This window comes from Rhinatrema bivittatum, chromosome 4 (genome assembly GCF_901001135.1).
Source record: "Rhinatrema bivittatum chromosome 4, aRhiBiv1.1, whole genome shotgun sequence".
NCBI lineage: Eukaryota > Metazoa > Chordata > Amphibia > Gymnophiona > Rhinatrematidae > Rhinatrema > Rhinatrema bivittatum.
This window is the reverse complement of record NC_042618.1, coordinates 220,288,213-220,315,512: the sequence shown is the minus strand read 5'-3', so window position 1 is coordinate 220,315,512 and position 27,300 is coordinate 220,288,213. Positions and strand designations below refer to the sequence as shown.

Sequence of the window (27,300 nt, the reverse complement as noted above, 5' to 3'; positions counted from 1 at the left end):
TTGTGAGAAATTACATAGGACCTTGCAGACTGGGCATTCAAATGGCAGATGACATTTAATGTGGACAAGTGCAAAGTGATGCATGTGGCGAAGAGCAATCCAGATTTAAAACTACACAATGCAAGATTCCACATTAGGAGTCACCACCCAGGAAAAGGATCTAGGCATCATCGAGGTTAATAAGTTGAAATCCTCTGCTCAGTGTGTGGCAGTGGCCAAGAAAGCAAATAGAATGGTAGGCATGATTAGGAAAGGAATGGAGAATAAAACAGACAATATCATAATGCCTCTGTATTACCCCACGATGTAAATGCACCTTGAGTACTGTGTGCAAATCTGGTCAGTGCATCTTAAAAAAGATATAGCAGAATTAGAAAAGATTCAGAGAAGGGAAACCAAAATGATAAAGAGGATGGAACGATTCCCTATGAGGAAAAGCTAAAGAAGTTAGGGCTCTTCAGCTTGGAGAAGAGATGGCTGACGGAAGAAATGATGGCGGTTTATAAAATGATGAATGGAGTGGAATAGGAATGCATGAACCAGTTGTTTACTTTTTTAAATAATACAAAGACTAGGAGATATAATTAAGTTACTAAGTAGTACATTTAAGACAAATAAGAGAAAATGTTTTTTTCCTCAATGCATAATTAAGCTCTGGAACTCATTGCCAGAGTATTTGGTAAAAGTTGTTAGTGTAGCATAAGGATAAGTCAAACATCCTAAAAAGGAGTGTACAACTGAACCAAACTTTGCTGGCAGAGAAACACAAGATGGAAGTCCAGCCACATGATGCATGATGGCCCCTGCAATTTTAATGCCTGTGAGTACTACACAGAGGAGAAAAAGCTGCTATTGTGCTTCATATTGAATTATCTGTCTTCACTTTACAATTTTGCTGGTACTGCAAATTTGCTAAGTCTGTGGCCTTGACCAACTTTGTATCTAGTTATGAGGCCTAGTATTGTACACCAGATGTCTTCTGATTCATTCCAGCATTTCTGTGATAATATGCATATGCGTTCCGCTAAAATAAAGTCATATCAAATGCCCACCAATCCTATTCCAGTGGATTGTGATAACATTCAGTCAAGATCAACTTTTGGATCATATGCCTATGTATGTGTGTGAAGCCCCAAAGAAAGAAAAGGACTATGGACTTACAGATAAGAGACAGTCCTACCATGCCGCAGGGCACTACCACACTTCTTCACTCTACACTGCAGACTTCACGCCTGTGAAATTTGCACATAAGACATTTTACCAAGCTCGAGCTGAAGCTTTGAGACCAGGCTCTCAGCTCAGCCTAGGCCTGCTTGGAGTGGCTGTCTAATCATACTTGCCAATCTCACCCATGCACAAGCCCTCCAATCTTTGCTTGTCCCCCGCTGCATAACTTACGGAGGCTTCTGTAAACTGGGTCTGCTGCATTGAGATGGTGGCATTAACCTGTCCTTTCACTGTTGGAGATCCAGCTGACTACCCTCCATGGTAAGATAGGACCCTGATTCTCCAGAAGGATGACTCAACCGCAGTGGGAGAGAAAGCCTGAGACCATCCCTGCCATCTTCAAGCACTCTTTATCAGTGTAAGAGTAACTGGCTAAATTACTACTTTAAACTAGAGTAGCATATTGGAATTGTATTTGAGAAGTGCAAGTTAACTTTGGGCTAGACATAAAGTCTGTTTTATAATCTTTGCAACAAGAGTGCTTTACTCTGTTAAAACCAGAAAATTAATATAATATCTACTGAATAGAAAGCCATTGTATATTTAATGCTGCTCCAATAAAATCTCATTATTTACCTCTAAAATATATAGTTATTCTGCTCTCTTTTACCTGAACTGGTGACATATGTTTTCTGATTTTAATGTAATTTAATCCATAACTGTAGAATCCCTTATAGTAGCTGCATTTAAAAAAGGTTTGGACAAGTTCCTGGAGAAAGAGTCCATAAACCATTATTAAAGTGAACTTGGGGGAATCCACTGGTTATCCCTGGGATAAGCAGAATGGAATCTAGGCACTTTTTGGGATCTTGCCAGGTACACGTGATCTGGAGTGCCCACTGCTGAAAGCAGGATACTGGGCTTGATGTATCTTTGGTCTTGCCCAGTATGGCAAATCTTAACTATGTAGATGAGCTGGCCAGTCCTCTATTGCTGGAAAGAATGAGGGGGCTGTGGAAGCTAAAGCCCAAATGGCTCACAGTGTGCTCTGGAGTCCTCGACTGGGCTTGCTAGGAGAAGTATGCAGATGAACCTTCCAGTCCTCTGCTGCTTGAAAGCGGGCGAGGCATGGAAGCTGAGCCTAAATGGCTCGCGGTATCCTCTGGAGTTCTCTGCTGGGCTTGCTGGGAGAAGTATGCAGATGATTCCATTTGCATTTACCTGTTCCACTCCACTCATGAATTCATAGGCATCATTATATCTCCCCTCAGCTATCTCTTCTCCAAACTGAAGGGTCCTACTCTCTTTGGCTTTTATAGAGGGGCTGTTACATGCCCATCATTTTGGTGCCCTTTGCTGTATCTTCTCTAGTTCTGCTATATCTTTTTGGAGCTGCACTGTCCAGGATTGTGCACAGTACTCTAGGTCCAGTCACACCATGAATGATTCATACATATTATGATATTCTCCATTTTATGTTCATTCCTTTCCTAATAATTCCTAATATTCAATTTCCTTTTTTTGACTGCTCTTGTACACTGAGCTGAGAATTTCAGCATATTGTCCATGATGACGACTAGATAGTTTTTCTGGGTGGTGACTATGTGCATCATTCTGTACTTGTCCACATTAAATCAGCTTGTGATTTAACAACTTTTGTGTCATCCACAAATTTTATCACCTTACTTGTCTTTTGCAGATCATTTATAAATATATTAAAAAGCACCTGTCTGAGTACAGATCCCTGGAGCATTCCACTATTTAGTTTCCTCCATTGAGAAAACTGAGCATTTGCCATTTAGTCCTACTTTCTGTTTCCTATCTTTATAGCCAATTCACAATTCACAATAGAACATTGCCTCCTATTCCAAGACTTTTTAATTTTATCAGGAGTCTTTCATGAGGGATTTTGTCAAACATCTTCTGAAAATCCAGATACACTATGGGCCGGATTTTAAAAAGGTTACATGCGTAAATCCACAGGTCCCGCAAGATGTCGTTCATCATGTTCTGAAATACAGCGGGTGCGTTGCACAGGCCGAAGGGCATTACTAAGTACTCAAAATGGCTGTCTTGAGTGTTGAAGGCTGTTTTCCATTTGTCGCCACTGCGAATGCGAACTAAGTTGCAGGCTCCCTTCAGGTCAAGTTTTGAGAATATTTTGGCCCCCTGAAGCCGGTCAAACAGCTCTGAGATTAAAGGCAGGGGGTAGCGGTCTTTAATTGTATCTCGGTAATCGATACAAGGACGTAAGGTACCGTTCCTCTTCCTCACAAAGAAGAAGCCTGTGCTGGCTGGAGACTTCGATGGTCTAATAAACCCCTTCTATAAATTCTCCTCGATGTATTCAGACATAGCCTTGTTCTCAATCACTGAGAGTGGATAGACACGTCCTTTAGGAGGTTCAGTATTGGGTTTCAGTCTTATGGCACAGTCATAGGACCTATGCGGAGGAAGAATGTCAGCAGCTTCTTTGGAAAATATCACTAAAAGATGCATATTGAGGCGGCAGTCCCGGCATCGCTGGAGTTGTAGGCATGCAGATGACAGGAGCAATCTCCTTAAGGCACTTTCCATGACAACCTGGGCCCCAGCGGGAGAGCTCCAAGGAGGCCCAGTCGAATTGGGGTTGGTGCGACTGCAACCAGGGAAACCCCAGGACGATAGGGTGCATGGCCTTCTCTAACACAAAGAAGGGAATTGACTCTGTATGAAGAGCTCCGGTGCGAAGAGTTACCGGTTTGGTTTGGCAAGTCACGTCACCCGGTAAGGACTCCCCATGGATGGAAGATAGGAGTAGTGGAACCTTCAAAGTGACGAGGGGAATCCTCAAATGTTCCACTAGGCATCGAAGAATAAAGTTGCCTCCTGCCCCTGAATCCACCAGGGCAATTGAAACTCAGACGGTCCACAGATCAGGGAGACTGGGAGAGAGAGCGGAGGAGAGGGCGTAGTAAGGCCTAAGAACAGTCCTCCTGCAGGACTTAGGCCCGTCCATTTCCCGGACGAATTGGGCATGTTGGGACATCGTGACCAGCCTGTCCACAATACATACACAGACCATGCCTCTTCCGAAGTCTTCTCTAGAAGTCAGATGACTGCAACCAAGTTGCATCGGTTCATCTCCACTGGCAACAGGAATTACTGGAACCATCCGAGGTGCAGGTTTAGCACTAGCCTCCTTCTGACCTGGTCCTCTATTAGGCCGGAGTTCTTTCACCTTATCACGAAGCCGGTGGTCGATTCTAGTAGCCAAAGCCACTAGTTCATCCAGCGAGTCAGGTGTTCATGAGCGGCCAGCTTTCAGGCATTTGGGGTCCCAGCAGAGTTCTGTAGCAAGAGTCTTGAACTCTATCGCAAAATCAGCCAGTGGTCGGTTGCCTTGCTTCAGGTCCACCAGAGCAGAACCAGCAACGGTCACTCAGGCAGGATCACCAAACACGGATTTAAATAAGTCCAAAAATCCGTCAATATCCTGCAAAATAGGATCCTTGCGTTCCCACAGTGTAGATGCCCAAGACAAGGCCCTTCCATCAAGATAAGATAGAATGTAAGTAGTCTTGGCAAAGCTGTGGGGAAGTGAGAAGGCTGTAATGCAAAATGCATGCAGCACTGGTTTAGAAAGCCCCTGGTTCTCTGAATCTCTCACGAGAAACGAACTGGAGCAGCCAGCGGTACAGTAGTCTTTAAAGTTACTTCAGGTAACTGACCTTCATTACTGGAAGTAGCGCCTTGGGTCTTCTGTGCGTGCAGCTGATGGAACGCTGAAGTGATTTTCTCCAATGCATCTTGCTGTTCAGAAATGTGCAGGGCCAGGCCCGGAATGGCTTGCAGGGCATTGAGCTGTGCCGGATCCATGGAGTTAGCAATCTGTTATTGTTTGTAAGGTTTTGGGTGGACCCTTGGACACTGTGGCAGCTGACCACGCCCACGGGGGGAAGTCCCGTGAGGGGCCACAGGTCAGGCTCAGCTTTGGGACACACAACACAGAGTTATATCTTTTATTAGACAGAGTTGAGAAGCCACCAGAGGTGGCAGTAGTGAGTAGAGATGAAGCCCGGCTGGGCTTGGGTTCCTCAGGAGACTGGAACAGTGATTCCCTCTATGGCTGTGCTGTGGTGGAGAAAACTGAGATAGTGAGTACAGTGAAACATACACAGAGTTCTGGTATAGAACCTCGTTGGTAAAGTTACTCACACAGCGGTTTCTCCCGGAAGGTGACACAGAAGCTGGAATAGAGGCAGGCCCTCGAGAAGCGAGTACCTGCAGGGAACAGCTCTGATGAAATAAAGTTGGTAACTCACTGATGATGTAGGCAGCGGTTTTCTTCCAAGCAGAAGCGATAAGTTCAGGCAGTGAGTCAGGGAACATGGGCCCTCGAGGAGCGCGTACCGGTTCCTGATAGCGACCTGAAAGAAATGAGAGAGGCCCCCGAGGAGCAGGTACCCCGTTAGGATAAAGTCCAAAAGTTGGAGAGGCAGAGTAGCTAGGTATGGAGAGCGAATCCCATCCGTAAGGAGTTTCCTTGCTAACTCGATTAGCTAGCAAAAAGTGTAGGCTTTTGTATCCGGGATGCGTGATGTCATCACAGGGGGACGCCCCTGAGGTTCCCACCAAAGAGAGAATAAGAAGCAGGGCCGCGTGGCGCGTGCGCCCTATGGTACCTGGACACCATGGCGGGATGCAGCACCCAAGCCGGATCGGGGATGCTGGAGAGGACGGCAGGCAGACGCCGCGGCAGCCAGACGTCTATCAACCACGGGAGGAGTCACAAAAAAGGAAAAGTGGGCGGAGTGGAAATGTCGGGCAGCGACAGTCGTAACAGTTGTCTCACGCCACACCTCTTCCTAGGGCCCAGTCAGTGCTTTCTTGCCATGGCAACAGGTCTCCACGCTTGTCGTGTGCTTAGTTGCTCGTTCCTGCGTTTCCTCCGTGTTCCTGATTCCCGGTTTGTTCCTGCTTCGTCTGTGTTCCTGGTTCCTGATCCTGCCTTGCTCCTGGTATCCGTTCCTGTTCCTGAGTTCCGTGTCTACCCTGCTTGTCTATGCTATTGACTGATACCAGGCTTGACCTCTGCTTCGTCTGACTACGCTACTGATTGATACCTGGCTTGACCTTTGCTTTGTCTGACTACGCTACTGACTGATACCTGGCTTGACCCCTGCTTCGTCTAACTATGCTACTGATTGATACCTGGCTTGACCTCTGCTTCGTCTGACTACATTCCTGCTTGATTCCTGGTTTGACCTTTGCCTTGCCTGACTATCCTCTGATTGACTCCTGGTTTGACCTGTGCCTGCTTTGCTACTTCTCTTTGCTTGCCACCTGCCCTGATCTCAGCCTGCTCTACAACGCCGCTGCTGAATCTACTCTGGACTTGGCTTCTCAGGATTCGGCCTGTTCTTACTCGGGCGCCCCCTGACTTGCTCCCAGTTCTCCTTGGCGCATGGGTCTCCAGGACTCTGCCTCGTCTGGACTTGTCCTCTGATCTCACCGCTGCTGATTCTCACATCACCTTTGGGAAGACCTCAGATGGAGGTCCACCTAAGACCAGCCGGCCCCGGTACCCAAGGGCTTAACCTGCGCGGAACGAGGGCTGGTATTGGTGAAGCTCCAGCCGGCCTCCGTCAATCAGCCAGCCCCGCCTGCTGATGGTGGGGACCCGTAGGGCTCACCCTGTGGATAGCGTCAACCCCACCTCGGTCCAAGGTTCCACCTCCTGCGCAACATGGGTTTGAAAGTTGTCGCTTATTTTTCAGACTTCTGGCATTTTCCTACAGATATTTCAAAGTATTTTTTTTGTTTGTATTTACAACCTTCCTAACAGTTGACAAGGATAATTTGGATTCTTTGAACTCAATCTGCTTTTTACATAAAGGCATCTGAGCTAGTTTGCCTATATTGGCACCTCTCTGGATGTTCTTACTTCCCTGTTCTGTTAATATCCTTCAAAGATACCTCCCTGCTGCTGAGTGACTGTTGGCTTTCCATCATGATTTAGTTTAAAGGCTGTTTTCTCTTTTTATAACATTAGCACCAACAGCATGGGTCCACCCTTTTTAAGGTGGTGCCAATGGTCTTGGAATAGGCTCCCCTTTCCCCAAAATATTGCCCAATTGCCAGCAAATTTAAAGCCCTCTTCTCTGCATCATTGTCCCATCCATGCATTCTGAAGATCAGGGCCGGTGCAAGGGGATTTGGCGCCCTAGGTGAGCCTTCTCCCTTGCGCCCCCCCCCCCCCCCCCCCCCGGTTGCACCGCCACCCCCCAGTCTCGGCCCCGACTCCTACCTCATTCTCGATCACGCCCACTGACTGTGTAGTTTTCTGGGTCGCGAGCAGGTTGGGCACTGCTCGCGGCCTGCTGAATCTCCACTCCTCTTTGCCGCCGCTTGCGGCCCCATATGACTCGCACCCAGTGGCGCACCAAGGGTCTCCAGCACCCGGGGGCCAATGCATTTGTGTGCCTCTCCAGCATCCCCACTGTAATCCTTCTTGTACTAATGCTTAAGGTCACAGAAAATCAGTGGCATCTCTAGACAGAAGAATTTGGGGGGGGGGGGGGAAGACAAAATGACATTTCTTCATCACACCCACCTCTTTAGCATGGATCCTGCTTTAAAATTGGTTATAAAAAAAAAGTATTAATAAAAAAGTCCAAAGGGTCTTCTGCGTAATTTTAAAAAGCTGGCCAGTTTCACACTATAAAATTATTTGATAGCCTCATTCAACTAATTATATATGGCTATGAGAGTGAAGTCTGGAATATATAGGAAGGGACAGAATGTCAATATAAATCCTGCACCTTCAGTTCTGTAACTCTGTCCATCCACTGAAATTCCCCCAAACAATAGAGCTTGGATGTTTCCCTTACAGCTCATCATACTAAAAGATATTTTCAAATTCTGGTGTCACCTCACAGTAATAGCAGCACAAACACCTTCCACTGCCAGACACATTGTGAACTAACACAAAACCCCACAAAATCTATACTGCAATCCCATCGTAACATAACAGTAATAACTAGGGATGTGAATCGTTTTTTGACGATTTAAAATATCGTCCGATATATTTTAAATCATCAAAAATCGTTAGAGGCGATATTTAATAGGAATTCCCCCGATTTATCGTCAAAAATCGTAAATCGGGGGAAGGGGGAGGGGAAGGGGGAGGGCGGGAAAACCGGCAGACTAAAACAACCCTAAAACCCACCCCGACCCTTTAAAATAAATCCCCCACCCTCCCGAACCCCCCCAAAATGCCTTAAATTACCTGGGGTCCAGAGGAAGGGTCCCGGTGTGATCTTTTACTCTCGGGCTTCCGGTGCATTGTAGAAATGGCGCCGGCGCTACCTTTGCCCTGTCATATGACAGCAGGGCAAAGGTAGCGCCGGCGCCATTTTGTTTTTTTGTCCCCCGACGCCAGGAGCGTAGGAGATCGCTCCCGGACCCCCGCTGGACCCCCAGGGACTTTTGGCCAGCTTGGGGGGGCCTCCTGACCCCCACAAGACTTGCCAAAAGACCAGCGGGGGTCCGGGAATGACCTCCTAAACTCGAATCATTTTGCCGTACGGCAAAATGGCGCCGACCATACGGCAAAACGATTCGAGTTTAGGAGGTCATTCCCGGACCCCCGCTGGACTTTTGGCAAGTCTTGTGGGGGTCAGGAGGACCCCCAAGCTGGCCAAAAGTCCCTGGGGGTCCAGCGGGGGTCCGGGAGCGATCTCCTACGCTCCTGACATCGGGGGACAAAAAAGCAAAATGGCGCCGGCGCTACCTTTGCCCTGCTGTCATATGACAGGGCAAAGGTAGCGCTGGCGCCATTTCTACAACGCACCGGAAGCCTGAGAGTAAAAGATCACACCGGGACCCTTCCTCTGGACCCCAGGTAATTTAAGGCATTTTGGGGGGGTTCAGGAGGGTGGGGGATTTATTTTAAAGGGTCGGGGTGGGTTTTAGGGATGTTTTAGGGTGCCGGTTTTCCCGCCCTCCCTGATTTACAATTTACACGATATTTTAAAAAACAAAACCGCGACGATAAGATTCCCTCCCCCCCCAGCCGAAATCGATCGTTAAGACGATCGATCACACGATTCACATCTCTAGTAATAACATCAAGGACTCAAACAACAATAACCCTACCTGTGAATAAGCAAGGGTAAATATTACACTGGGTTCCAGGATAACAATACACCATCTACTGGGGAAACAAAACAAACCCGATTGCTATAGATCTCTATACAGACACTACATGCTAGCAGAATCTCTCATCATGGTCACACACACAGAGCAGAGACAGACCCTCACCAAATACAGAATACAAAATAAAGGAGCACAAATTAGAAAAAACTGAAATGGAAACCCCAAGAAGCCAGACTCTGTGTATTAACAATGGAAAACAATAAAATCAAGAAACATAAACATAGAAACATAGAAATGACGGCAGAAGAAGACCAAACGGCCCATCCAGTCTGCCCAGCAAGCTTCACACATTTTTTCTCTCATACTTATCTGTTTCTCTTAGCTCTTGGTTCTATTTACCTTCCTCCCCCACCATTGAAATATCTAGCTTGATTAGTTAGGGGTAGTAGGGGTAGTAACCGCCGCAATAAGCAAGCCACACCCATGCTTATTTGTTTTACCCAGACTATGTTATACAGTCCTTATTGGTTGTTTTTCTTCTCCCCTGCTGTTGAAGCAGGGAGCTATGCTGGAAATGCAGGGAGCTATGCTGGAAATGCGTGATGTATCAGTCTTCTCCCATGCCGTTGAAGCAGAGAGCCATGCTGGATATGCATCGAAAGTGAAGTATCAGACACATTTGGTTGGGGTAGTAACCGCCGTAACAAGCCAGCTACTCCCCGCTTTGTGAGTGCGAACCCTTTTTTCTTCTCCCCTGTCGTTGAAGCAGAGAACTATGCTGTATATGCATTGAAGGTGAAGTATCAGGCTTATTTGGTTTGGGGTAGTAACCGCCGTAACAAGCCAGCTACTCCCCTCTTTGTGAGTGTAAATCCATTTTTCCACATTTCCTCTTGCTGTTGAAGCTTAGAGCGATGTTGGAGTCACAGTAAGCATGTGTATGTTTATTGAATAAGGGTATTGTCTCCAGGCAGTAGCTGTCATTCTGGTGAGTCACCCACTCTTCATTGGCGGCCTCTTGACTTTATGGATCCACAGTGTTTATCCCACGCCCCTTTGAAGTCCTTCACAGTTCTGGTCTTCACCACATCCTCCGGAAGGGCATTCCAGGCGTCCACCACCCTCTCCGTGAAGAAATACTTTCTGACATTGGTTCTGAATCTATAATTATAAGCATCAGTTATAATCGTAAAACCATACTAATAAAAGAATATTTTAAAACTACTGTTAAATAGAATTTCTATTAATTAAAATCATATACAGTTTTTTACAATTTCCCAAACACCAATAAAATATTTCAAAACAGCACATATATCAAATAACACCCAATAATTAAAACTAATAAGGATTTTAAAAAGCCCCTGCTGTCCATACATGGGAGCTCTTGATTTCCAGTCACCCTGATATTGTCGAGGATTAGGAGGTTATCCTCTCTCTCTCACACATACTCACATGTCCATTCTCTCTCACACATACACTGTCACATACATACACATTCATGCTCTTATACCCAACCATAACCTCTCGCTCTCACAGACACTGACACACTCTCAGGCTGTAAGACACTCTCTCCCCCTCCACACCCCCCCCCCATACTCTTACTCCCCTGGATTTTCTCATACACACTCATGCTCTCACTCTCACTGGCTCCCTCACATACAAACACACACACCCAGGCAAGTTCCCAATCATTCTCACACAAACACACACACACAGGTAAGCTCCCAGTCATTCTCACACTGAACCCCAGGCAGGCTCCCATTCATTTTCACACCACTCCCTCCCCATCCCCCAGGCATGCACACATTCATTCTCACACACACACAGACCCCCAGGCAGGCACCAATTTATTCTCACACACACACACATACACCACACACAGGCAGGTACCTATTCTCACACATACAAACCCCAGGAAGACACCCATTCATTCTCATACACAGACACACCCTCAGGCAGGCTCCCATGCATTCACACACATACATCCCCAGGCAGACTCCCATTCATACACATGCACACACTAAAGGCCAGCAACCTCAGATCCTCTCTCATTCCTCTGCTGCCACTGTCACTGCTGCCGCTTGGCTATTGGGGAGGTGCTGATTGCTGCTACTGGCACTGAAGCCCATTCTGCTGCCTCCTCTGTGCAGGCCCCATGGGCTTCCAGTTCCTCCATGCTGATCTTGTACATTGTGAGATCTGCATAGAGAAAGCGCTACTCTTGCACATTCCCAAAGATTACATATGCCAATCAGTAAAAAGTAATTTTTTTTTTTTTTTTTACATTTGCTGTCTGATCTTAGTTTTCTAATCGGTTGGTCACAGGCTTTTTTTTTCCACCTTCCCTTTCTTATTTTTTTGCCAATTCCTTTTATATTGTCTTTTTTTCTATTTCTTTTCTCTCCATCTGTCTTCTTCCCTCAAACACACAGACAGGTTCTCATTCTCACATGCTTTCTCTCTCTCACACACACACACACACATACACACACATAGGCTCTCACTCTCACATGCTCTCTCTCATAAAATCATTCATACACACAGTCTCTCACTGGCACATGCTGTCTGAGTCTCACACACACACAGGCTCTCTCTCACTCCCACATGCTGTCTTGCTCAAGCACAGGCTCTCACTGTCACATGCTGTCTCTCTCACACACACACAGAGGCTCTCACATGCTGTCTTTGCAAAGATTCAGGTCTTCAGTCCCATACACAGTCTCTCAATTCACTTTCACACACAATCTCTCAACTCATCTCATGCACGCACACATACACACTCTACAGGCCCTCAGCCTCTCTCTCACTTCTGGGCCTCCTCTTTACTGGTCACCACAGGATGGGTTCTGCAGCGGCCCTGGTCTTCTCGGGCCACGCTGCTCCTCTTCTGCACACGGCTGATGCTCCTCCTCCTTCCTACCTGTGCGGCTCCGGCAACATTTTTCTTCCGGGGCTGCACAGGCAGGAAGGAGGAGGAGCACCTGCAGTGGCTGATGCTCCTCCTCCTTCCGGGGCCGAGCGGGCAGGAAGGAGCAGGAGTACCTGCACGTTTAGATGCGACCTTTTTCTTCGGGCCGTGGTGACGTGAGCTCCACCACGGCCCTGCTGATCTTCTTGCTGTGTGTATCCGGCACACAGCACAGCAGTAGCTCACCGCTCAGCTGCCAGAGGGATGAGGTCCACCGGTGGCCATCGGCGGCTCAGCGCCCTAGGCAATTGCCTAGTTCGCCTAGTGCTTCCACCGGCCCTGCTGAAGATCTGTCTGCCTCTGGGTTCCTGCGCATGGAACAGGAAGCATTTCTGAGATTGTTACCCTGAAGGTTTTGGATTTCAACTTTCTACCTAAAAGTCTAAATTTTGCTTCCAGAATCTCCCTCCCACACCTTCCTATGTCATTACCTAAATTATCTTGATAGCTGGCTTCTTCCCAGCACCATCTAAAATCCTATCTTGATAAAATTACTTTGTTGCATGTTTCATTTAAGCCTACTGCTACTAATGTTGTCTTCATCTCCTTCTAAGGGAGAATGGTGTGACTTTCATACCGTTTCCCCTGATAAGGTATAAATATTGTTGGTTCAACTAAAAGCCTACTTGAACCCTGCCCTTCTTGGATTTTACATGAGATGAAAGGTACTTGTGCTACTATATTTTCAAAGTTTATTAATATTTCATTTACTGAAGGTATATTCCTAATCCCTGAAGTGTTAAGACAGCATTAGTTTGTCTAGTAAAAACAAATTGATCCTTCCAGCTTCATGATTATATGAAGGAGATTAATATCTTTGTCTATCATGTGGCCTTCGTCATGGTCACAATATGGAAACTTTTTGGTTTCTGTTCAGGATTTTGTTCTCACTGAATGTGATAAGGAGGGGCTGTAATTTTGGTATTATTGGATGTGTCATCTGCATTTGACATAGTTTGTCATAAGGTGTTTCTAGATAGATTACATGATTTTGAACTGAGAAGCACGGTGCTTAAATAATTTTTATCAAATAGGACCTCCCAGGTAAGAGAGGCGATACCTTCTGTTAGAAACGCTTAAGTACTGGTGTCCCCCAGGGATATTCTCTCGCAGCAACATTATTATATTTATATTTTATGCTACTAGGAAATATAATTTCCTCTTTTGGAATTAGTTACTGAATTAATGCGGATGATATATAGCTGATTGTACCAGTTACCCCCAACATCGCAGTGACGATGAGTACTTTAATTGGGTTTATATTGTCAAAGAATGGCTACAAGGCAACTACTTAGTTTTAAATATTAACACCCCCCCCCCCCACCAAGATTATATGTATGAGTCGGTCTCTACCTCAGCCAGAAAATTGTCAGTTATATCTTAGTGATTCAATTGTTTCATTTTCCAACGAGAGCTGCTTTTCAGAAATTATTATTAGTGTGCCAGATTAGACTTATGATGGAGAAAGATGACTTTAGCTACATTGACCAATCTCTGGCGGTCAGCACCTTGGATTACTGTAATGCTGTACATACTGGACCTCCTAAATATACACTGCAGTCCATGCAGTTGGTACAGAATGCTGCGGCACATTAAATAACTAATTGTCCTATTAGAGGAGATATTTCTCCCAGACTACGAGACCTGCTTGGGCTATCTATAATATTCTACAACGCTCCTAATGATAAAGGTCCTAGTTACTTATCTGACATGATTAAACAATATGTTCCTGGCTGCCAGCCTCATTTATCAGAACAGCATTTATTAGTAGTCCCTACTGAAAGAACTTCATCTTCAAGAAGTGTGGAAGTGCATATTTTCGGTGGCTTGACCTGTACTTTGGAACAGTCTCCCCTGATCTGTGCGTGAGGTTACTGATTTTAAAGCTTTTAGAAATCAGGCCTATGGGGGTGGAGCCAAGATGGCGACTGAGTGAAGAGTTGGAGAAGAGTCTCATTGTTACCTTTGTGCCTTTTTGCTCAAGTTTCTGTTTTTTTCCTGAAATTTTCTATGCTTCCTACAAAGCGCAAAGCCAGGCTTTGAGAAAGCCTGGTGGTTTCATTTGTGGTTTGTGGTTTTTTATATACCGGACATCGTAGAATAACATCAGTTCGGTTTACATTATAACTTCAAAAACTTTGGATCTTAAACAACCATCCGTTGAGACTCTTTTCTCCTCAACGTCGAATGAGCCGGGAGCGAGGGCCGCAGAGGGAGGAGACACGGAGCGAACGTCTTCCCCAAAGGTCGTCCCCTTCCCAGCGTCTGAATGCAGCTTGAGAGGCTGCTGGTGCAGCCTACCTGGTCTGTCTTAAAGAGCTGAACGCTCAACAGGAGAGCGACTTGGGAGTATTGAGAGAAGGACCCGTGAAGATTTCACCTTATGGAGGGGACTTCTGAGTCCCAGATTGGGATCTATGTGCCTTCGTCGCTGGATAACAACGGAGCAGCTGCTTCAGCACTGGATCATACTCGGGACACTGACACTGAAGCCATGAAACGGGGTTAGCAATTGCCTGTTTTAGACTCTTTACTTGTTAAACCAGCTAAAATAATGCTGGAAACATTATGGGAAGCTTTAGCTTCGATTGAATTAGCAATTGGCACTCTAATAAGGTCTTATTTGGATACAAACTAGGGATGTGAATCGGGCTTCGGACGATTGAAAATATCATCGATATTTTCTAAATCGTCAGAAATCGGGGGCTCCCCCAAACGATAGGAAAACCCCACGATATTGATCGTGGGGGTTCCCTTATCATTTTGGGGGAGGACGGGAAAAACATCACACAAAAATAACCCCTAAACCCACCCCGAGCTTTTAAAAGTAACCCCTTAGCTTCCCCCACCCTCCCAACCTCCCCCAAAACCTTTTACAGGTACCTGGTGGTCCAGTGGTGGTCCCGGGAGTGATCTCCCGTGATCTCCAACTCTGGGTCATCCTCCCGCTCCCGGGCTGTTGGCTGCCACTAATCAAAATGGCGCCGATGGCCCTTTACCCTTACCAAGTGACAGGGTATCCGTGCCATTGGCCGGATCCTGTCACATGGTAGGAGCACTGGATGGCCAGCGCCATCTTGTGCTCCGACCATGTGACAGGGGCTGACCAATGGCACCGGTAGCCCCTGTGACATAGTAAGGGCAAAGGCTATCGGCGCCATTTTGATTACTGGCAGCCGATGGCCCGAATCCAGGAGATCACTCCTGGACCCCCGTTGGACTTTTGGCAAGTCTTGTGGGGGTCAGGAGGGTCCCCCAAGACTTGCCAAAAGCTCTGGTGGTCCAGCGGGGGTCCGGGAGCGACCTCCTGCACTCGGACCGTCGGCTGCCAGTATTCAAAATGGCGCCGATAGGCTTTGCCCTTACTATGTCACAGGGGCTACCGGTGCCATTGGTCAGCCCCTGTCACATGGTCGGAGCACAAGATGGCGCTGGCCATCCAGTGCTCCTACCATGTGACAGGATCCGGCCAATGGCACGGATACCCTGTCACTTGGTAAGGGTAAAGGGCCATCGGCGCCATTTTGATTAGTGGCAGCCAACAGCCCGGGAGCGGGAGGATGACCCAGAGTTGGAGATCACGGGAGATCACTCCCGGGACCACCACTGGTGGTGCAGCCGATAAACAAAACCGCAATCGGGCCCGATTGAAAAAACCCACATGTGAATCGGAACCGGAATCCGAACCGATTCCGGTTCCGATTCACATCTCTAATACAAACCGGACCGTTGAAAGGCGCCAAGCCAGCAGGCGCTCATGAAGGGGAGGGCTACCCACCAATGCTGAACACCTTGTAACATCTAACATCCAAGGAAGAAAAGAAAAAAAATTGAAAAAACTGCCTTTGAAACTGAGAAGAGAATACTGTGGGGAAAGCCATGATTGTGAGACCCGCCCCCTCCCCCGATGTCATAGCAATCGGAACCGGACCGTTCAAAGGCGCCAAGCCAGTAGGCGCCGCGCGTCTTGTGTCGCGCGCCGAAGGGTCGCAACAAAGGGGCACTCCCCTTTGTGCACCCCTTCGTGCAACCCTTAGTGTTAACCATTCCCTTGTTTTTCTCTCCCTTGTTAACAATTTCCATGTTTATTATTGTTCAATGTATTGACAAAGGAAAAGCTTGATTTCCTGCATTTTTTGTTGGAATGTAAACTGATGTGATATGTAAAATCGAACACCGGTATATAAAAACAAATAAATAAATAAATAAATACAAACAAGCACAGTATAAATAACGAAGAAAGGGTCTCTGTACAAGAAAGGAAAATGACTACCTGTGGAAGAAAGATTAACTATGGTTGAAAAACTCCGGCAGAATCTGATTCAATCAGAAAATATCCAAAGTAAAAAGATTGAGAACATAGAAAATTCACTAAGAAGCCTGAATTTCAGGGTGCTTAATTTTCCAGTCATTCGACAGTTATCAGCAGTGGATTTATTTAAGAATTATTTGATTAACAACCTTAAAATCCCATCTGAAGCAACTCCTTTGATAACTAAGGCGTATTATTTTCCTCAGGAAATACACAGGGAAACATGGAAAATCAACAATAACTAAATCTTACAGAAATATTGGAACTTTCTCAGGAAGATGAGGTTACTAGAAGAGGTGTGTTACTAGTGACTTTTGCATTTCTTAGTGAGAAAAATAATATACTTAGGCTTTTCTTCCGTAACAGATCTTCGCTATTTTATGGTCAAAAAGTATGGCTGTACCCAGACATCACCAGGGTCACTCAAGAGAGACGAAGAAAGTTCCTAGCCATGAGAACTGAGGCCTTGACAATTTATTCTAAATACATTGTGCGTTATCCATGCAAATGTGTTGTAAAGTTTCAAAATTCCACTGAACTGAACCGTCACAATTACGATTCTTTTTAGATTCACACCCTATGTGACAATAATTAGTGCAATATGGCAATTATATCGGCAACCTCAGATTTCTTTTTCCTGTATTTCTAACTATTCGCTCATAGTTCCTTTTGTGCCCATCTCCCGAGGATTTCTTATAAGAATGAGGTATATTATTATGTTACTTTAATCTTCTTTAGAGAAAGATGTATGCAGTAGATAAAACCGTTTCTTCTATGTACCTCTGTTTTCTGTTACAAATAATTATTTGTGTAAAATGTGAAATGCAATAAAAATAAAATTATTTAAAAAAAAGAAATCAGGCCTATGAGTCATGAACAAAATGTCATTGTTGAAAGTGGTAGGCATGCATACGGTAGGTATAGAAAGATTACCATTACTATCATACTGCTACCATACAGAGATAACAGCAATTTATACAACTATACAAATAATTTTGATTATGTCACTAGAAAGTCTATAGCACATAAAGATAAAAATACCAAACAGAAATTGGTATTTAAGATCAATTTAAACTAGGATACCGCACTCAGCCATCCAGTTGATCTAATGCACTAATGTTTTTTATGCCTCAGATTATAAAGTATCAGGAAATGACATATTAAACTAAACTGTAGGTGTCAATGATATGATGAGAGTATAGCTCCTAACGCTTAATCTGTTAGAGCCCAGCACAACTTAGCTTTGTACAACCCACACAAAATAAAACAAGCGTTTTACTTTCTTTTTATCTTTTTAGTTTCAATCTAATGTAATCTAATATTACATTTTGGTGGTACTAATCTCCTCAACAGAAGGACCAGATGGACTCTGAAATTAATCTGTTGGGGCACGCCCATCTAGCAGCAGCTGAAGGATATCCTCTGTCAGAAGGCACTCAGTTATTTGGTAAGTTCTAACATTATTCAAAATACAATACTATACACCAGTTGGGAAGAACAACTTGGTAATATAAGTCAGACCCAGAGCTAAAACATCTAAGCCTTTCAGATCAATTGTCATTAGATTGTATGCCACACTCTTCTACTAATGGCTTTTACCATGGCCTATGAAGTTGTATTATTTATTATCAGTCACAGCATCATGCTGTTGCTATGACTAGTCATTCAGCCGTGTTTGTCTTTAGAAGGAAATGTACTTTGGGTTAGATATGCAGTCTAAATGAGCCTATTCAAATGATTTCAAGTCAATTTATAACCAGTTGATACCATGAACATGCACGTATACTTACTTTGATATTTAAGAAAAACATTGTGTGTGTTCAGTGTATCGGTATTCCAATCACTTCCCACATGTTGGTGTGTGGATTACAGCCATGATATTGTCCCCAATGATAACAAGGTAGAGGTTAATAATAAATCTTATTTTCCAAAGGTTTACAACTTTGGCAGAACAAAAAAAGAATACATCTATTGATCTAAACCTTAGCAAAGAAATTTCTAGACATGATTATGGCCAAGTTAGGTAAAATCCTGTTTCATTTGAGTAACTATACTGAAAAAGCAATAAGGTTTTTCTTTTACTTTGAATAATAGGAACGTGGTTGTCTTATTTCAGGAGTAGGTAACTGGTTCTGGAGTGCCACAAAAAAGTCTGTTTTTCAGAATATATTTGCATATAATGGAGGCAATACATGGAAAAATATCTCATTTATTTATTTTATTTAAAATATTTATAATCCGCCTATAATAATCAAATCATGGTAGGCGGTTATCCTGAAAGCCAGACCTGTTTGCAGCACTCCAGGACCAGAGTTGTCTACTCCTGGTCTACTTGGATACACAGAACAAGTTTTAGGTGATAGTTTTTGATAGCTGTTAAGTCCAATAAAAAAAGGTATTACCTAAGACTTGTTTATTGACTTATTTCATTTGGCTTGGCATTTTTATGCCTCTTACCTCTGTTTTCTCTACTATGCCTCATCTTCCTCTGCTGAACTTTACCAGTCATAAGTTCCCAGCAGAAAGCACAGATGCAGCTTTCATGGCCAAGCCGTGGATTCTATCTTTCAGATAGCATGAAGAATTTTAAAAAATACTGTAATGAATCACAGTTGTTTTGGGACCCAAAGATATTTAGAGTAGCTCTCAGAGAGATGGATCAGGCTGAGCAGCTCTTTGTATGCTGACAGAGAGTTGGGAAGAAAGTAAGTGCTAGGCAAGTGGTCAAAACGTGTTAGTGAAGTCTTCCAAGTAGAAAGGGTTGTAGATGCAGGCAGCGACTCAGGGAACATGGGCCCTCAAGGAGCGAGTACCGGTTTCCTAATAGCACCTGAAAGAAGCCGAAGAGGCCCCTGAGGAGCGGGTACCCCGTTAGCAATAAGAGTTCTAGATAACGCTGGAGTGGCAGAGTAGCTTCAGTACGGAGAGTGAATCCCATCCGTAGAGTTCCGGTTGCTAACTCGATTAGCAAAAGTTGTAGGCTTAAATATCCGGGCAGCGTGACGTCATCTCAGGGGGACGCCTCTGAGGTTCGTGCCAATGAGGAAATAAAGATGAGGGTGGCGTGCGCGCATGCGCCCTATGGTACCTTGGAGGAGCATGGTGGGAAGCAGCACCAAAGCCGGTCCGGGGACGCTGGAGAGGATGGCAGACAGATGCCGCAGCAACCAGTAGTCCAAGGTGAGCGGGAGGATCCGCAAGAAGAGTGAGGTAGGCGGGGTGAAGCCGTCGTAGACCAATGGTTGCAACAGTACCCCCCTTCAAAGGGCGGACTCCAACTCTTGTACCAGGTCTTGGTTTCCAAGGATGCATCTGGTGAAACTGATGAAGCATCTCTTTATCTAGGATATTAGCCATCGGATCCCAAGAATTTTCTTCGGGGCCATAACCTTCCCAAGACAGAAGGTATTCCCAAGTCTTGCCATGTCTTCTTACATCTAGAATGGCTTCAACCTTGTATTCAAGGTCTTCTTCTGCATTGATAGAAGATGATTCAGGAGGCTTGGATGAGAACTCACTGAGAATGAGTGGTTTTAGAAGTGAAACATGGAATGCGTTGTGGATTTTCAATCCAGGCGGTAGCTTCAGACTGTATGTAATGTTGCCAAGATGTCGGAGGATTGGAAACGTTCCAACATAGCAAGGAGCAAATCGAGTGGAGGGTAACTTTAGTCTCAAATGCTTAGTTGATAGCCAGACTTTGTCACCAGGTTGAAAAACAGGCGCTTTAGAATGGTGAGCATCGTAGGACTTCTTTGCTCGATCACCCACTTTGATTAGCATATCTTTGGTCTGAGTCCATAGTTGATGGATATCATCAGCAGTGGATTGAGCTGCTGGGGACGACACTGAGAGCTTCAGTGGAAGTGGCGGTGAAGGTAAACATTCATATACCACTTCAAATGGTGTTGATCCAGTGGATGATGCTGGATGTGAATTAATGGCAAATTCAGCCCATAGTAACAGCTCGGCCCAGTTATTCTGACGGCAACTCAGTTTGGCCATTAGATTGTGGATGATAGGCAGATGTATAATCCAGAGAGATGTCAAATAGCTTGCACAAAGCCTTCCAGACGGTGTCAGCAAGGCTGACGTTGTGATTTTTTTTAAAAAAGAACCCAACCGGTCTTTTAATCATTCATCATCACTGTCAAAAAGGAAAAACTTTTATTTAACTCAAAAATATTATTATTTTTATATTTTTCCCGATGAAGAAGACTGTTGAGATGCTGTGTCCATCTTGAAATGACAAGGACTCTTGTGATAATAATTTCACACACCCCTGAGGAAGCATGTTTTGAAAAACACCGGCCGTGTAGGGCTGCATTTATCATTCTACAGAGAGATTGCTGGTCATACTTCTCCTAAGGATTAGAGTTGATTTTTACAAAAAAGACTAAAACGAAAAATATAAAAATAATAATATTTTTGAGTCAAACAAAAGTTTTTCCTTTTTGACAGTGATGGTGAATGATTAGAAGACCAGTTGGGTTCTTTTTAAAAAAAATCACAACGTCAGGCTTGCTGACACCGTCACTTAGGCTTCTCTATAAATATATTTTTGGTTTCCCTCATTATTTATAGTTTTGTTTGGGTTACTGTATTGATTCTCTATGATAATAGTTTGGTAATTGAAACCTCCCATTATTATTGCACTGCCAAATTGGTTAGCTTCCCTGATTTCTCTAAGCATTTCATCATCTGTTTGACCATTTTGTCCAGGTGGATGGTAGTATACTCTTATCATTATACTCTTACCCAAGACACATGGGATTTCTACCCATATAGATTCTGCTGAGCATTTAGTCTCTTGTATGATCTTTATCCTGTTGGACTCTATTCCCTCCCGGACATAAAGTGCCACACTCCCACCAAGATGATCCTCCCTATCATTGCGATACAATTTGTACACTGATATAGCACTGTCCCATTGGTTATCCTCCTGCCACCAAGTCTCTGTAATGCCAATTATGTCAATCCCATCATTTGCTGCTATACACTCTAACTCTCCCATCTTATTTCTTAGACTTCTGGCATTGGCATTCAGACATTTCAAAGTGTGTTGTTTTTTTTGTATTAACAACCTGCTTTTCAGTTGTTAGAGATAATTCGGAAATCATTAGCTTCGGTGATTTTTTACATATATTGTTGAAATATTTTAATTTCTATTGTGTTTTCCACCTTTTATTTTTGCAGTAAAGCTAGGCATGCTGTATGTAATGAATGTGGAATCCAAATTAGTTAACTACCATGCAGCTTTTGTTTGATTTGAAAATACCTTTGATTTTTTTTAAATTGATAAATGGGAGTGACGGTAACAGAAGTCACCTTTGTCTAGTCTCTTCATCTTGCACACAATAGTCTCAGCCTGGTACTGGAGAAGGTGGTATGCAGTTTCAATATCTGCAAGTCACTTATTAATCTTTCGCATTGCTTTATATGCCTTATTTCACTGGCTGGAAAATCTTCAGTTAACTTTATTTTCCTTTGTGGCTAAATGCTATGAATATGTAGTCCCCACCACCACTGGGTACCAGTTGTCATATCATGTTTCTGGCTCATCTGCTCACAAGGGAGTTTAACTGACATGAGAAAAACCATTATAACCACTGACAAAAAGCTTTTTCAATGAAGTTTAAAAGAATGTAAAATAATTTAGAAAGTGAGATTTAGGATTTCTAGTTTTAGGTATAAAACAGCAACACCTGATTAACCTTCACTCGCCACCTCATTAAAAAAAAATACATTGTTGGTATTATTTGAAATACAGAACACATATTTATTTATTTCACAAATTTGTAGCCTGCTCAATTCAAAGTACTTGGCGGGTAACAATTTACATACATAATAAGCAGCAATCATAAAAAAGAACGTACTAAAAAGTATGATAAAAAAACACCAAATAAATATTAAGAATATTGCAATAAAAATAACAATGATATAAATTATAACATAAAATAAAATACTAAGACATATATTAAAAAAAACAACAGAAAAAAGCCTGAAATAAAGCAGTTAGCTCCATAATTAAACATCCATGTTAAATGCTTGTTTAAAGTAAAAAGCTTTAACATGCCTCCTAAAGATAACATTGGATATTTCAGATATCATCTGGTGAGCTATTCCATAATGTTCAGCCAGTGATATACAAAGTGCACTCTCTAGTTTCATCTAGACATGCCTGGCAAATTGGGGGAACTTCTAGCAGATTGCAGCTGGAGGATCTGAAACTACCTGCGCTTTATAGATCTTTACGGGCGGATTTTAAATGCCCTGCTCGCGTAAATCCGGCTGGATTTACGCGAGCAGGGCCCTCGCGCACCGGTGCGCCTATTTTGCAAAGGCCGCCGGCACGCGCAGAGCCCCGGGACGTGCGTAAGTCCCAGGGCTTTTTAAAGGGGGCGTGTAGGGGGCATGTCAGGGGCGTCGCCAAATGACGCGGCGTTTCGGGGGCGTGACGCGGCGTTTGGGGGGCGGGCCCGGGGGCGTGGTTTTGGCCCGGGGGCATTCCGGGGACGTGGCCGCGCCCTCCGGAACAGCCCCTGGGTTGGGTCTTGGCGCGCCAGCAGCCCGCTGGCATGCGCGGATTTACGTCTGCCTCCAGCAGGCGTAAATCCATGGATAAAGGTAGGGGGGGTTTAGATAGGGCCGGGGGGGGGGGGGGGGGGGGGTTAGGTAGGGGAAGGGGGGGGAAGGGAGGGGAAGGTGAGGGGAGGGCGAAAGAAAGTTCCCTCCAAGGGCTGCTTCTGTATGTAAGGTTGAAAGGGTTTTTCAGGATACAGAGATGAGCCTTATTCTTTGAATAAGGTGAACCCAGTCATGACGAAATATCAGATACAAATGGATATGGCTAGATTTTAATAAATACTAGGGAAGCAGATTTCTGATGGTGATCGGTGATCAAGAGGACTAAGGACTCTCAAATTTAGTAACAGAATTCTGGAAGGTCATGTGATTTAGTTTTCCAGTGACGTTGAAGCGGACGTGATAGAAAACGGCGTTCTGTCGGGACAGCATCATTATGTTAAATACAAATAAGAGGAAGAGAAAGAAGCGGTTTTTCAATGGCAACAATAGGATATACGACTGCTTGGCGTATACATAATGAGAAGTGTCTCGGAGTTTGTGTATTTTGAACGAGAGGAACCGGACGTGAAGGGAGACTGCCTTTGATGACATAGGTTCCGGTCCGGGTTATAAAAGGATCGCTCGGGTTGGCGTGCCAATTCAAAGATAGACGCGATGCAAGGGAGCCGCGGAAAATTGAAGATGTGGTAATTGAGCCAAGAGAAGATACATGGATGATGTAAAATCGCAGCACTGAAGTTGGGAAGCACGTCTAGGAGATAGATACAGAAGGAAATCCCCCTGAAGCAGAACTTGCGGTTCAAAACACGCGCGTGTCGGGTGACTAACCAAGATTGGAACAGATAAGTAGTGATTGTTCCTCTCGTATCCTTTGAGTTCAAGGTGCGAAAGCGATGTGGATTATTGAATAATTGGACTGACATGGGAAAGTTTTAATATACAAAAAGAAAATCTTAAAAAATGTTATAATTAAAGTAAGGTGGCCTCGTACCTAATTAGGAGTCTGTGGGATTTTACAGACCCTGAGAGTGAGGGGCCTACATATAATACTTGGCATAAACCTGTTAAGTTGAAATATGTTTACCAGTGATACGATTGGGTTGATTTTGTGGGTACACATTTAAGGTACACTGGAATACAGTAGTATACGGGTATAAGGCTGTGATTGACACCTATATACAAGACATTGCAATAGTCCATTTTAGAAATGACCAAGGATTGTATGATAAATAAATAATAGGAAAGTCAATTGGGGTCATAAATAGTTTTAAACCACTCAGTGCTTTGAGTATTTTAAAGGTGCTGGTAGCTATGCCTCTTAATGGGTTTCTGGTTAGATTGTTGATATATTCCCTAGAATCAATGTGCCGGATTTTAAGAGGTATGCACGGGCGTACATTTGTGCGTGCAACCCGGCACGCACAAATGTACGTCCGATTTTATAACATGCGCGCGCAGCTGCGTGCATGTTATAAAATCCAGGGTCGGCGCATGCAAGGGGGTGTACAATTGTGCAATTTACGCGTGCCGAGTCGCGCAGCCTTCCTCCGTTCCCTCTGAGGCCGCTCCAATTTCGGAGGGAACTTTTTTCTGCCCCCCCCCACCTTCTCCTCCCTTCCCCTACCTAACCCATCCCCCAGCCCTACCTAAACCCCCCCTTACCTTTATCTTATAAGTTGCGCCTGCCTCTGGGCAGGCGTAGGTTGAGCGCTGGCCAACGGCTGGCCCGCGATTCCGGGCACAGTGGCAAATGGCCACTGTGCCCCACCCCTTTTTTCAAGCCCCGGGACAAACGTAATATTCGCGCGTAACCCTTTTAAAATCCGCCCCAATGTCATGTAACATATACTCGACTGTGATACAACTAACTGATTTTAACAACATAATGTAATATTATTGAATCAGGAGTTTAGTTAATTTAATTTTGGAGCTCCTTTATCATTTCCAGAATTTGCATAAGATTATTTATGTTCAAAGGGAAACTGTGTATCTCCTCTTCTGAAAACTTTTGAGGTTTCACTATTTGTTCGGTCCTACTTCCAAAATCTCAAGTAGACTTCCAAGGAATTTTGTTGTTTTGTTTTTTTTACTTCAAAAATTTTGAAATTCAACTGAACCCTAGATTGTACTTCATCTAAGACAAAACAAAAAAAGGAAAATTAACCAATACTGAGGGTAATTTTCAACCTTCCTGTATAGGCTAACATCTTTGGGTTTGTGCGTAACCACCCTGCTCGGGAAGTGCTGCAGCTTATGCATGTATATCCATGAATGTATGTATGTAAATCATATCTCCACCCCAATTCTGCCCCTTGGAATGGCTCTTTGTAGTGCATGTAAAAGTATGCGCAAAATCACTTTTCCATGCACAACTTTCCCTGGGTAATTTATTTTTACAAAGCCATCTACTGCATAAAACCAGGGTTTATGCACATAAATCCTTTTGAAAAGTGCCCCCTTTAAGCTTTACAAATCAACTAACAAGCAATAAAAGCTAAACATTGAAAACTGAAATAGGCAACTATCAGTGCTAAAGAGTAAATCTTCAAAGCGCTGCATGCGCTAAAACCGGGGGATAAGCGCGTGGCCGTATCTCAATGTACGTCTGCTCGTGTGAACAAACCTCCGACATGATCATACTGGGGTATTTAAACTAAAAACAGGAAATGACTTAACCATGTATGTACGTGAAACAACACTGGTAAAACCATCAAATTAAGGAATCCCAGTTAATCGTTTCACTCAAGCTGTCGGGTGCTACTGATCTTAGGCTAAAAATCCAAAATTGTTCTCTCTTGTTCAAGGTGTATTGTATGTCTCCACCGCGACAGGAAGGATTCAATTGTTGTAAAACGGACCATCTTAGATCACCAAAAATATGGGCAGAATGTTGACCGTGGGAGATCTTAGGAGCAGATATTTTGACAATAATAATGCAACTGTCAACATCTTAATGATCGAAGATGGTCCGTTTTACAACAATTGAATCCTTGAACAAGAGAGAACAATTTTGGATTTTTAGCCAAAGGTCAGTAGCACCCGACAGCTTGAATGAAATGATTAACTGGGATTCCTTAACTTGATGGTTTTACCAATGTTGTTTAAATACCCTTGGATGATCGTCCTTTCCATTACAGGGATGTTTAGACGCAGCATGCAGGACCGGACCCTCCAGAAGTGAAACTCTGACGTGGTGAACAGGGCTTGGATTATTCTCAAGTGAACGGGGAACTCAGCATCCACCCCCTGATGCAGGCTTTGCCCAAAACATGAATTCATGTTGGGATTTGTTCACACGAGTGGACATATATTGAGATAAGTAATGACATTGGGATTCCATTGACGTTAGCAGTAATGACATTACTAGTTCTCTTCACTTGCTTGCAGTTATGAACGATGAGGAGTATTTTTTTACATGCATCCAAAAAATGTACTTAAAAAATTACATAAAAGTGGACCTTAATTTATACAGTGTATGATACATCAAATATATATTGTTTAATACTGATGGCCCTATAAAAATGTTCTTTATATATTTCATTGAAGTTTAAGACCAAGATCTTTATATCCATAGGTTCTGTTTATTTTGTACTTACATCTTGCACCTATTAGAAGTCAACTTACATGCCATTGGACCTGGGCATGCACCTAGGCGCATAAGTATTTATGCGGACAACTCTTGGCCACACCCATACCCCATCCAGACCACTCCACGCCCCTTTTTGAAACCTTTCTACATGTGCGTGCAGTGGGAGATACACGTGTATCTGGGCGACTTTTAAAATGTGGTCAGCGTGTGCCAGCCCGACTTGTGTGCGCGTCCCTCAACAGATGAGCATGCCTATCTTTTGAACTTCACCTCACACTTTCTAACAATAAAAGTAGGTGTGTAAATATAGGCATGAATATTTACACCCCTCTCGGGCAGGCGTAAATGTACATGTCTATGCTGAGCAAGGGGTTAGCACGTAAGTCCACTTTGAAAATTATGGCTGAAGTCCTCACTCAGACTTCAACCCTAAGTGCTATGTTACATAATTGGGCTCCCTGCCTACAGCAAACTGTCTACAGTAACTGCAGTGCTGTATGGATTTATTATGGAATACAGGTCTAGAGGAATACTGAT

The 27,300-nt window shown here is 44.1% G+C and overlaps 1 protein-coding gene across 1 annotated transcript in view; it reads left to right on the top strand.

Moving 5' to 3' along the window:
* Nucleotides 1-27,300, top strand: part of NR1H4 (nuclear receptor subfamily 1 group H member 4) — a 143,408-nt gene that overhangs the window by 12,380 nt on the left and 103,728 nt on the right. Inside the window, exon 2 of the mRNA XM_029599726.1 lies at nt 17,885-18,033. Coding sequence (XP_029455586.1) covers nt 17,949-18,033 — 85 coding nt within the window. The 5' untranslated portion in view covers nt 17,885-17,948. The remainder of the gene's footprint in view (nt 1-17,884; nt 18,034-27,300) is intronic.